Source organism: Palaemon carinicauda, chromosome 18, assembly GCF_036898095.1.
Source record: "Palaemon carinicauda isolate YSFRI2023 chromosome 18, ASM3689809v2, whole genome shotgun sequence".
Classification (NCBI taxonomy): domain Eukaryota; kingdom Metazoa; phylum Arthropoda; class Malacostraca; order Decapoda; family Palaemonidae; genus Palaemon; species Palaemon carinicauda.
In genome coordinates, this window is record NC_090742.1 from 32,500,597 (window position 1) to 32,512,799 (window position 12,203).

General features: G+C 45.2%; 1 protein-coding gene across 1 annotated transcript in view; it reads left to right on the forward strand.

Annotated features, from left to right (window-relative positions):
• The window catches only part of LOC137657247 (protein-serine O-palmitoleoyltransferase porcupine-like), a 136,504-nt gene that overhangs the window by 107,462 nt on the left and 16,839 nt on the right, over nucleotides 1–12,203 (forward strand). The window contains exon 3 of the mRNA XM_068391585.1: nucleotides 1,956–2,133. Coding sequence (XP_068247686.1) covers nucleotides 1,956–2,133 — 178 coding nt within the window. The remainder of the gene's footprint in view (nucleotides 1–1,955; nucleotides 2,134–12,203) is intronic.

The window sequence follows — 12,203 nt, forward strand, 5'->3', positions numbered from 1 at the left end:
TGCCCTGTGGCTAGTTTATGTGTTATGCCTACTTACCTTAATTATTTATGATTTTCTTTACATGGTGTTGTTTCTCTCCCCTCATTAAATTAGTTGTTATTGTTGGGCTTGGAAGGCATTCTCTGGTACATTTTCACCGGGCGCCACAGGTCGACCCAGAAAAGGGATTTTGACGAAGGAAAAATCTATTTCTGGGGAGAGACCTGTGGCGCCCGGTGAAACCCTTCCCCTTTATTTTACACGATCCCACCCTTTCCTTTCCAAGCCGTCATGACCATTACAGAAGGATGTTGTTCAGATGGCGCTCGCGTCGTGGCGTGGTGTTGTGGCGCTGGTGGTTGGCTAGGGCCTTTGTATCGGCCCATCCCTTTGACGAAGGAATTAACTAAATGGAAGACAACCTGTGAATAGTGGTTTTCACGCGCCTTTGCTTTATACACGACACCCTAAAGGTGCTCGCGCGAGGGTAGTAACCTCAGCATTCCATGCTTTTATCTTTCTCTGGTATAATTGGAAGGTTTTATCAGAAAAGATATATAAGAAGGACTCTTTTCACCGGGCGCCACAGGTCTCTCCCCAGAAATAGATTTTTCCTTCGTCAAAATCCCTTTTTCATTATAAAATAATTTTTGAATATACTTACCCGGTGAATATATAATATTAAAGGCCCTCCCTTCCTCCCCGATAGAGACCCTGCGGACTGAGAAGAACTGGAGTGGTTGAGAAGTATATGCGGTATCTGGCCGATAGTCGGCGCTGGTGGGCACACCCGCTACCTTCATGGCAATCGCTCGCGAGTTTTTTGGAATCTGTCGGGCCGTCGGAGACGTCAGCTATTTATATATTCACCGGGTAAGTATATTCAAAAATTTATTTTATAATGAAAATATCATTTTTTCTAAATCCACACTGGATAGGTGATAAAATACCCCTCTTTTCCAGTTACCACATCAACCTTGCTCATTGGGCCCATTGGTGATGGCAGGACAGGTGGTCAGATCTGAGATTTGGTGGTCACCTTCTCCCCCTTTAAATAGTGCCTTTTTATATGTACATAGTGTTGAGCTAGCATTAGTGTGTCATATTCTTGCACTCTGGGTTGGTTGGGCTTCGTGTGGCTTAGCATGATTATGGGTCAGTTATGATGGGGTTAGAGCAAGTTATCCTTGATTGACTATTTGTCCATTGCTTTTCAGAGTCTTTGTGCCTTTTGGTTACATAGTAGTATCCAGCATCTGCCAGAGGGCGAGTGTTGTATCATGCCACTGACACACTCTTGGCGACTGTGTCGCTAACTACTCTTTGTCACGCGCCTTCCGACAATGGTTACTTATGCAAGGCAGGCGGTAATATGTAGTGCTTTTCTTAGTTCTGGCGCCATTGGGCTGCATTGTGATAACCCCCCAATGTTCGCCTGACACTAGACCAGCCAAACTGACCAGGCACTCACTCCTGGTGACTGAGTAGCCTTCTACTCTATGCCCCTCTAATCTGCATCAGTGACTCATGCAAGGCAGGGGTTATTTTGTAGTGCTGCTGTTTGTGCAGGCGCCATTGGGCTGCGTTGTGATAATTTAAGATCATTAAGTTGCAATCAACCACCCCGCAAGTCTGAGGCCATTGGTTAAAGTGAAGGTTAGCACTATCGGTTTTTGCTGAAGGTCTCAGTTTTATATGGTCAGGAAAAATACAAATTTATTTTTTTTGTGATGTTTCTTAACTAGGTTTTAAATAATCTCACAAGCCTGAAATTTGCCCAACTTATAGTGTATTGCTAGTTAAAGCACCTTTCCTCAGTTTTAATCCACTTTTAGTAAGGCCTCTAATTTTCCACACAATTGTTGGGTACTTACCTCTCATTTCAAGTCCTAATCCATTTAGTAAATGCTCTAATTTTCCACATACATAATTCTGGGGTACTTCGTTTCTTTTAAAGTTCAAATTCTTATTTTCAGGAATTGTATGAGTTACCTGAAGAGGGTGATGCATGGGAAGAAGAAGATGAGACTGTAACTCAGTTCAGTACAGCTGAGTTATATGAATTTTGCGTTGTACCCACCTTCTCGGATTCAGTCCAGCACCTGGGCAGTTTACTTCTTTGGTCTTTTATATTCACCTTGACAACAAGAATTGGTAAGTTCATTAAGAATTCACACTTAATTTACCTTATTTTCCCCATGATTCTCCTTTTCATTGATATCTCTGCTTAGTAATACAGCATAACATTAATAATAACCAGAGTGATTAGAAATTGAAAGTAAACTTTTTAATATTGGTTAAAAAGCAGGTTTATCTTTAAATACAATCTCAGGATTGTCCTTGTTTGTGTGTTCCTTCCCTTAACAATCCCTGGTTATTTGAATAAGAGTTTGTCTTCAGTTTGAACTGAAAGTGCCATCAAATCTTTAACAAGGTAGGTGCGGCAGTTAGCAGGCGGTAGGTGGGGGAGCCACCCGTCTTTATCACTTCACTTATGTCATTGGTCACAAAACAGTACAGACATACTTATTGCTGCTCTTCCAACTGTTGGTTCATCTCTTCTCATTTTGCCTGTGATAAGTGTTTGTTTGTGTTTACTTTAGCTTAACAGTAGAAAGAAGGTAAGCAAATGGTAAATTAAAATGTGATCCTACTAGGATACAAGCTCTGTCTTTTACATTGTGGACCTTATAAAATGGCAAGATTGTATGCAGTTCCCCTATTGGAGAGGTCAGGCAGCCAAAGAGATCTCACTGCTGATCCTTCCTTCTCTTGGAGCGTTATTGGGTTTGCTTACCTTCAAGAGGAAATTTTTCATTGCAGCCCGAATGTTTACTCTTTTCATCATCTGTCAGGTATGCCTGATGCAATCCAGAAGTTGTCGGCAAAAGAGGTTGTTGCTTAGTTCCTTTGGAATTAGTGATCATTCTTCTCCTTCCAGAGGGGGTGATGGTACTCCCCACTAACTGGTACTTTCATGGGTAATTAACCCTTTTACCCCCAATGGACGTACTGGTACATTTCACAAAACTCACCCCTTTACCCCCGTGGAGGTACTGGTACGTCCTTGCAAAAAACTGCTATTTTAATTTTTATTGCATATTTTTGATAACTTTATGAGAAACTTCAGGCATTTTCCAAAAGAATGAGACCAACCTGACTTCTCTATGACAAAAATTAAGGCTATTAGAGCAATTTGAAAAATATATATTGCAAAATGTGCTTAAAAAAAAAAAAAAACGCCTGGGGGTTAAGGGTTGGAAAGTTCCAAATAGCCTGGGGGTAAAAGGGTTAAGCGGATCTTAGTATAGAGGCCAGGGGAAGGTTGGGAATTGCGCTCAACTTTCCCATTTTTTTGTTATAACAAGGGAATGTTCCTTGCCCTTAGCATGCTTTTATATTTGGAGCCCACTGTTGACTCTTACCTTTGTGGTCCGATATCGTTGGTGGGCCTGATAAGGGTATCGATCATGTTACTCCTTGAAGCTAATGGTACTCAATTGGATATCAAGGGTTACTTTTCGAATACAAACCATCGTTCTTAAATAGGATAACTACCGGCTAGTGGCAGGTAATCCACACTCACCTGTCAGGCAGTGCTAGACAATCATTTTTTACAGTAATCTTGCTGTTTCTCAAATTTTGGCTGTTGATGTTTTGCTTTCTCTTTCCAGAATAAATGTATAAGTGTGTAGACTTGCTATTGTATTTAAGCAAACCGGGATATATTATATATAGAATGCAAGGATATGCTGTTGTTTCTGGATAATGCCGGAAATGTGTGACAGGTTTATGTGCATATTTTGCCATTAACCTCATAATCCTTGTGTCCTTTGCAGGGCCATAACTATTAGCAGTCATCCCATCGCTATGTGTGCCTGTACGATAACAACATGAGCCTAAGGAAGTTAGTCTTCCTTGCTCATTGCTGGTGTTCCATTGGAGGGAGAAGATTTTTGGCATCATCAGTAATTCTAAGTCTTCCCCTGTGGTGCCCGGGACTTCCTTACTAGAGAAGAACTGCCAGCACATCGATGGCAGAAACTGTTAGGGCACCTGACTTCTCTTGAGAAGTTGGTCCCTCATGGCCGTCTCCGCATTCAGTCACTTCAGTGGCAGCTGAAGACCTTTTGGTCTCAGCACACAGACCCACTGGACACACTAGTGCTGATGGAAATCGAGCAAAAGAGAGACCTTAGCTGGTGAGTGTTAGACACCTACCTGCTCAAGGGAATAGATCTCTCTCCTCCCTGGGACTTGATGCTCTTCACGGATGCATCAAAAGAAGGGTGGGGGTGCTCATCTGTTACACCTAACGGCATCCGGGCTTTGGTCCGAATCCGAAAGGCGTTGCCACATGAACCTCCTGGAAATGAAAGCCTCTTTTCTGGCTCTCAAGCATTTCCATCAGCTCCTTTCAGGACATAGTGCTGATGAGTGACAACACTACAGTAGTAGCCTACATAAGCAAACAAGGAGGTACCTTTTCACACCCCCTATGCCAACTAGCTGTAGAAATCCTCAGATGGACGGAATACAACTCGGTGACATTAACAGCCCTCTTTATTCCTAGCAAAAAGAACATGCTGGCGAACAATCTGAGCAGGAGGACTTAGATAGTTGGTACCGAATGGTCTTTAAATCAACAGATAGCCAACAAAGGTTTGACTTTGTGGGGTTCATCGACAATAGACCTTTTCATGATGTCTCTCAACCGGAAACATCTGGTGTACTGGACCCACAGGCGTTCTGGCAGGACGCCTTCCAACATCCGTGGGACAACATAGACATCTATGCGTTCTCCCCCTTCTCCCTAGTAAGGAGGTTTTTGAACAAGGTCAGGACATCTCAAGACCTGAAGATGACCCTAATAACTCTGCTCTTGCAGGATGCAGAGGGGTTTCCAGACCTTCTACATCTGCTCACAGAAACACCGAGGGAACTGCCACCACTTCCCGTTCTATTCAGACAGCCACACATGAAGATTTTCCACCGAGCAGTGACATCGCTACGTCTTCACTCCTGGAGGTTATGCAGCAACTCCTCGAAAGGAGAGGCTTTTTGAAGCCAGTTGCTAGGCACATGTCAGGTTACCTCCTAGACTCATCAACTGCAGTGTACCAGTCAAAGTGGCGAGTCTTTTGTGGTTGGTGTCGTGGGAGGGGTATCCATCCTCTCAGTGCCTCTATCCCAACTATAGCAGAGTTTTTACTGCATCTCAAGGAGGAAAAACTATTTAGTTGCAGCAGTGAAAGGCTTTCGCTCAGCCTTAAGCCTAATCTTTGAACTGACCGAAGTGAACATTTCCTCCTCGAAGGAAATGTCCTTTCTACTTCGAAACTTTGAGCAATCTTGCCCTCAGTCAGAAGTCAGGCCACCTCCGTGGAACGTTGTCATAGTCTTACGTTCCCTGAATGAAGCTCCTTACGAACCGCTGAGACAAGCCTCTGAAAAGGACTTGACTCTTAGGATGGCTTTCCTGTTAGCCCTGGCCCTTGCAAGTAGAGTCAGCAAGCTTCACGGCCTTTCCTACGACATTGCTCATTCAAGGGGATGGGGGCAGGTCCAGGTCACTCTCAGTTTTGTTCCGGAGTTTGTAGCTAAGACTCAAAATCTGGCGGTAGCTGATCCTAGGTTCAGCTCCTTCCAGATTAAGTCTTCGGTCTGTAACAGACAACCCTGATCAACTGTTACTCTGCCCCGTAAGAGCGCTGAGGTTGTATCTTAAGAGACAGAGAGGAGGCAGACCTCAGATCAGTAGGCTCTTCGTTGTAGTGGTTTGTGAACTGTGGCCAGATATAGCACGCAGACTGCCTAGTGTCCGAATGCCGACCACACACCAACGTTCACTACACAAAAAAATCAAACGGTGGAATATTCAGAAATCTGGGCAACAGGTAACTGGGCACTAGGCACCACCCCTTGATTTTATACTGGGCAAGGGGACCCAGCTAGAACTGAAGTTGCTTAATATTATTCAGAGGTAACCCGTCTCACTTGTTACTAGCATGCATGGAATCCAATTTAAATAGCATCTGCATGCTTTCAAGGTAGGAGGTTTTTCTTATTTTTTCTAGGTAATTTAACTTTAAGACATTAAAACCATATATAAAAAGAAATCTAAATCGGTGGCTGAGAAGGGGACACTATGATGTACTGGAAAAATGCATTTTACAAAAATATGAAAAATATTTATTTTGAGAAAAAAATAGTGAGGAGAAAGTACAGGTCTCCAAAAACCAGAAGCAGAGGCATAGATACATCAAGGCAGAGCCTCTTAGGATTCAATTTAGAAAATATCTAATCTGCATATACAAGTATAAATAGTATACATATCTCGGCTAAATTTATATGCTACGATCTAAGGGATTATATTACAATGTTACACATCTGACCTGTCTCTCCAATCTCACATGTACATCAGAAAGACAAAAAATTTGTAATAAAAAACTTAAATCCCTCAGTGTTACACCCAGAGGAGATGGCTCAATAGCCTATCAAATACAGTATAGTAACTTCCTAAAAGCCATGCTACAAATATCTACATATGGTACATAATAAATGCTACCGCGTGTACATTGCTGTTTCCTGGGTGGTCCAACTATCTTACCAGGCAACTCTATCGCTATAATAAACGTCCAAACACCAAATGTTTTAGCAGTCAACTCCGGCAGCTTCAATCATTGTCAAAGTTCCCAGCTGGCGGCTCAAGAAATTATCAAGCTTAATGGAGAACCCCACCATATCACAGTCCAAAATCCACATAGTGAGTGAACAGAGTCTGGTAAAAAATCTCTGAATATACATTTCAACTGTAGGGGCTTTTACCACCAAAGAGTCCCCAGCACTGATATCCTTAGAATTCCCCACTTTTAAATATAAAACTTACCCGCTGGTTATATAAGAGCTGAAGTCTTCTGACGCCGTGGCAGAAATTCAAAATCTCGCACTATCGTAGATATGGCAGGTGTACAACAGCGCCCTAGCGGTACCACAGGTGGAACTACACCCAGCAACTCAGTTCTTCTTCTGCCGCCATAGCTGGCTGTCATATTGAAGTTCGCTCTCGCTGTCTTACTCTGTTGGGAAGTTGTTTGGTGATGTACAACGTTTTCTTTTAGTTTGAACTATCGTTAATCATTTTCTCTTTCATTCGTAAGTGTGTTAGTGAAGGTTGTCGTACTCGACTCCCTAAAGGGTCTGTTGATCCTCACGATATTTGTGTCAAATGTAGTGGGAAACCTTGTTCTTTTGATCGTAGATGTAATGAATGTTTTTCATTAACGGATGATGAATGGGTAACATACGAGCGGTATGTTAGGAGACTTGAGAGGGATAGAGTTAGGCGTAGTTCTTCACGATCTGTTAAGGTAGCCTTACCTAATGTTAATATTCCTAATCCTATTCCTTCCACCGTAGTGGTAGATCAGGAACCATCTACAAAAGACATGTTTACCGCGATTCTGGCTCTCGGTGAAAAAGTGGTCATTATCGGCTGATAAAAATAAAAAATTTTCTGAATTAAATGTGCTGAAAAATCGTGAAACTGTCGGAGCTGTGGAAAGTGTTTCTAATGTATTCAGTGTTGTGGAGGGCGCGTCTGCACGATCTTGTCGTTCACCTAGCCTTAGACTTCTTTCGAGCTCTCGAACCCATGGGAGAAGTAAAGTCAATCGGCTAAAGGGAACGAGAAGCGTCATCAATCGTGCAGATGTTCCCTCGAACGTTCCTGTTGCCGTATCACAGGTCGTTCACCCTCATCGTAGGAGAGGTGAGGTTGGTACGTTATCTCCGTCCTCCGATGAAGGTTCGGGTAGCGAGTTGTGGCGGCGAGCGTCTAGACCGCTTAAGAGATCGCATGCGGTTGCTCAGCGTCCGGAATCGCCTGCACGTCCAGGCTGTAGTATGTGGGATTCCCCTGAGCGTTTTCGTTCTCCCGTCACTTGTACGCCTGCGAAGCGTCCAGATCACGATATTCGAGTTGAGCCTATTCTTTCCGACTCTGAATTTGTTCGATGGCGGATGTTACGATTCATGCGCCACCTCTCCCCTTAGACTGGCTTTCGTCACCCGAAAAGCGTGGTGATGATGTTGCCACTTTCCCGTCAAGGAAGGAGTCAAATGTTTTGCCTGAAGACCCTAATTGGTCTATGCTTTTATCTATGAAAAAACAACTCTCATCGTTCATGGATTCTTATCAACCGGGTGTTGGCAGTACGATTGGGCGTCAGACATCAGACCAGTTGTCCCACAGGCAACCGGTGGTTTCTTGTGCTGACGAGTTATCGCATAGGCGGTCTCCCATTCGTAGTGCTCGACGCCAGGTTGATATAGAGGAGTCACGCCAGAGAGTTCTTGCTAATCAAATTTCGCCTTCCGTTCGTGAGAAAGAACACCGGCGTCGGCAATTGGACGCGGTGCGTCGCCGCGAAGATTCTCTGCAGCCAACTTTGGACGCAGTGAAGCGGCAGCGTCAACAACATTTGGACGCTAGGCGTCCACGAGACGACCATCGACAGTCATCGTTTGACGGTAGAGACCGTTCGCGTCCACGCGTCGACTCTTGGCAGTTGTCGTCCGATTCCAAACGTCGGTCGCTTCAACAGTTAGCAGTTTCTGAGCGGTCTCGGGACGACACGCGACAGTTGGCTTTGGACGGCGAGCGTCGACCCATCTAGGTCTCTCATCAGTCTACTTCGACCTCCCCTCTTCAGTTGGATGAAGTTATTGACTCTGACAGGCGGTCTCACTCAGACGTTATTCCTTCAGTTCAGGCTGCAGCAGTTGCTGCACTGCCAGAAGACGAACTTGAAGAGAAGTCTGACGTGGACGAGCCTTTAGAGGAGGTTTCTGAGAATGAGGAAGAGAAACATTATCAACATGCTGTTGACCTTCGAAAATTTATGTTGATTCTTACAGAAGTTTTCCCTGATCATTTTACCCCTGTAGCCCCTCGTTCTCCTCCATCGGAGTTTGTCTTAGGTAAAACAACTAAGGTGCCGGTGTATACTAAGATGGTCCTTTCACGGTCTTCTAAACGGGCCTTGAAGTTAATGGGGTCCTGGATGGACTCTAAGCGAACTCTTGGCAAATCGGCCTTTGCCTTTCCTCCCGCAAAATTAGCCTCTAAATCTAGTGTGTGGTACGAGACTGGTGAAGTGCTGGGCTTGGGATTTCCCTCCTCTGCCCAGGGGGATTTCTCAAGTTTAGTAGATTCGTCTCGTCGTCTAGCCTTAAGGAAGACAAAGGTTTGGTGGTCAATGACGGAGTTCGATCATTTACTTAAGGGTCTGTTCAGGGCCTTCGAAGTACTTAATTACCTAGACTGGGCTTTGGGAGCTTTGAGCAAGAGGGTCTCAGATATGAAGGACACGGACACTAGTGGCCTTGTGCATTTGATGTCCTGCTTGGACAAAGGGGTGAGGGATGGCTCGAATGAGTTAGCTGCCTTGTTCACAGCTGGAATCCTCAAGAAAAGGGCCACGATGTGCTCTTTTCTCTCAACAGGAGTTTCTCCCTACCAGAAAACGGAGCTACTATTTGCTCCTTTGTCTACCACCCTATTTCCACAAGAGTTGGTGGGGGAAGTTGCCACTGCTCTCACTCAGAAGGCCACTCATGATTTGGTGGCCAATACGGCGAGGAAAGTTTTGCCTTCCACTTTTGCTTCGCAGAAACCTAAGGAAGTCTCTACTGGTGTTCGCCCTTCTCAGCCCTTTCGTGGGAAACCTTCCGGAAGGGGCTCTTTCAAACCGGACGGAAGGAAGCCTAGAAGAAGAGGAAACAAAACCAGTCGAGGTAAAGTCTGACTGCCCTATCCTTCAGACAGCAGTGGGGGCCAGGTTGATTCACTTCTGGAAGACCTGGGAGAGGAATGGAGCGGATCCCTGGTCCATCCAAGTGTTAAAGGAGGGTTACAAGATCCCCTTCCTAGCTATTCCTCCTTTGGTCTCAGATCCAGTGGATCTTTCGCCCAAGTACAGAGAGGGTCCGAAGAAGCAAGCCATGCGTCTCCAGATGCTGCTTTTACTAGAAAAGCAAGTAATAGAGGAAGTCCAGGATGTAACATCTCCGGGGTTTTACAACCGCCTTTTCTTAGTCCCCAAGATTTCCGGGGAGTGGAGGCCGGTTCTGGACGTAAGTGTTCTGAATGGTTACGTCCAGAATTCGACGTTTACGATGGAAACTCAAAGACGGTTCTGGCGGCGGTGAGGAAAGACGATTGGATGGTCTCAATAGACCTCCAAGACGCCTATTTCCATATTCTAATTCATCCCAGCTGCAGACGTTATCTGATGTTCATGGACGGAAACAAGGTCTTCCAATTCAGGGCTCTTTGCTCCGGACTATGCACGGCTCCTCTATTATTTACGAAGATCATGCTGAATGTAGCGAGTATGCGGCATTCGAGGGGAATCAGGGTCTCTCTGTACCTGGGCGATTGGCTGATAAAAGCCTCCTCATCCGATTGCTGTCTGAAGGACCTGAAAATAACTCTAGACTTAATAAGGGAACTGGGCCTCCTGGTGAGCTCGAAAAAATCGCAACTGACTCCATCCCAGGAGATTCTTTATTTGGGGATGGAGATTCAGAGTCGGATTTTTCGGGCTTTTCCGTCGCCTGTAAGAATACAGTCAGCTCTCCAAAAGGTCCAAGCTTTCCTGAAGAAGGAACTCTGTTCCGTAAGAGATTGGATGAGCCTTCTGGGCACTCTCTCCTCACTAGAGAAGTTCGTAACTCTGGGGAGGTTGCATTTGCGTCCCCTTCAGTTTCATCTCAATCGCCATTGGAAAAAAAGGGACAGCCTAGACAGGGATTGCATTCCCATCACGATCTCCATCAAGTCTCATCTTCAGTGGTGGGACAACGAGCACAGACTGAAGGAAGGGTTGTCGTTTTATCAGAAGAGCCCAGACCTCGTGTTGTGTTCCGACGCCTCAAACTCGGGGTGGGGAGCTACATTGGGGAAGGAGGAGCTTTCGGGGGCTTGAACAGTGGAACAAACAACTCTCCACATCAACCAAAAGGAGCTTTTGCCGATTCATCTGGCCCTCAGAGGCTTTGAGAAGCAGATCAGAGGCAAGGTAGTCCAAATCAATGCGGACAGCACTACAGCTCTTGCCTATATTGCAAAGCAAGGCGGGACCCACTCTTGGACTTTGTACGAGATAGCAAGACCTCTTCTCATTTGGGCAGAGCAGAGGAAAGTTACACTTTTGACTCGGTTTATTCAAGGGGTCAACAATGTGAGTGCAGACAGACTCAGCAGGAGGGGTCAGGTTCTCCCCACAGAATGGATTTTACACCGAGACGTCTGCAAAAGTCTGTGGCGTTTGTGGGGTCGTCCTCTCGTGGATCTCTTTGCAACCGCAAAGACGAAGAGACTGGAGTGTTACTGCTCTCCGGTGCCAGATCCCGAAGCCATTCACATAGACGCTTTTCTGATGAACTGGTCTCACATGGAGGTTTATGCTTTCCCCCCATTCAAGATCCTTTACCAAGTGATACAGAAGTTCGTATCCCACGAAGAAACCAGGATGACTCTTATAGCCCCGTTCTGGCCGTCAAGAAGCTGGTTTCCAGAGGTACTGGAATGGATGGTAGATTTCCCGAGAAGCCTTCCCTTAAGACCAGATCTTCTCAGACAACCTCACTTGGCCCGAAACCATCTAAACCTCCGAGCTCTACGTCTGACTGCCTTCAGACTATCGAAAAACTCGCTAGAACTAGAGGATTTTCGAAAAAGGCAGCCAAGGCTATTGCGAGGGCAAGGAGGTCGTCCACCATCAAGGTGTATCAGTCCAAGTGGGAGTTGTTCAGAGAGTGGTGTAGGGCTAACTCGATTTCTTCATCCAGTACATCTCTAACCCAGATAGCGGATTTTTTCATTGACCTTAAGAATAAACATAACTTCTCGTCATCTACAATTAAAGGTTACAGGAGTATGTTGGCTACGGTTTTTAGACACAGGAACTTAGACCTCTCCAATAATAAGGATCTACAGGACCTGCTTAGGTCTTTTGATACCACCAAGAAAATTCAATCTGCTCCCCTTGCCTGGAATTTGGATGTGGTGCTGAAATTTCTCATGGGTGACAGATTTGAGCCTTTGCACTCGGCTTCTTTTAAGGATTTAACCTTGAAAACTTTGTTTCTGGTTAGTCTAGCCACCGCTAAAAGAGTAAGTGAAGTTCACGCATTTAGTAGGAACATTGGTTTTCGGG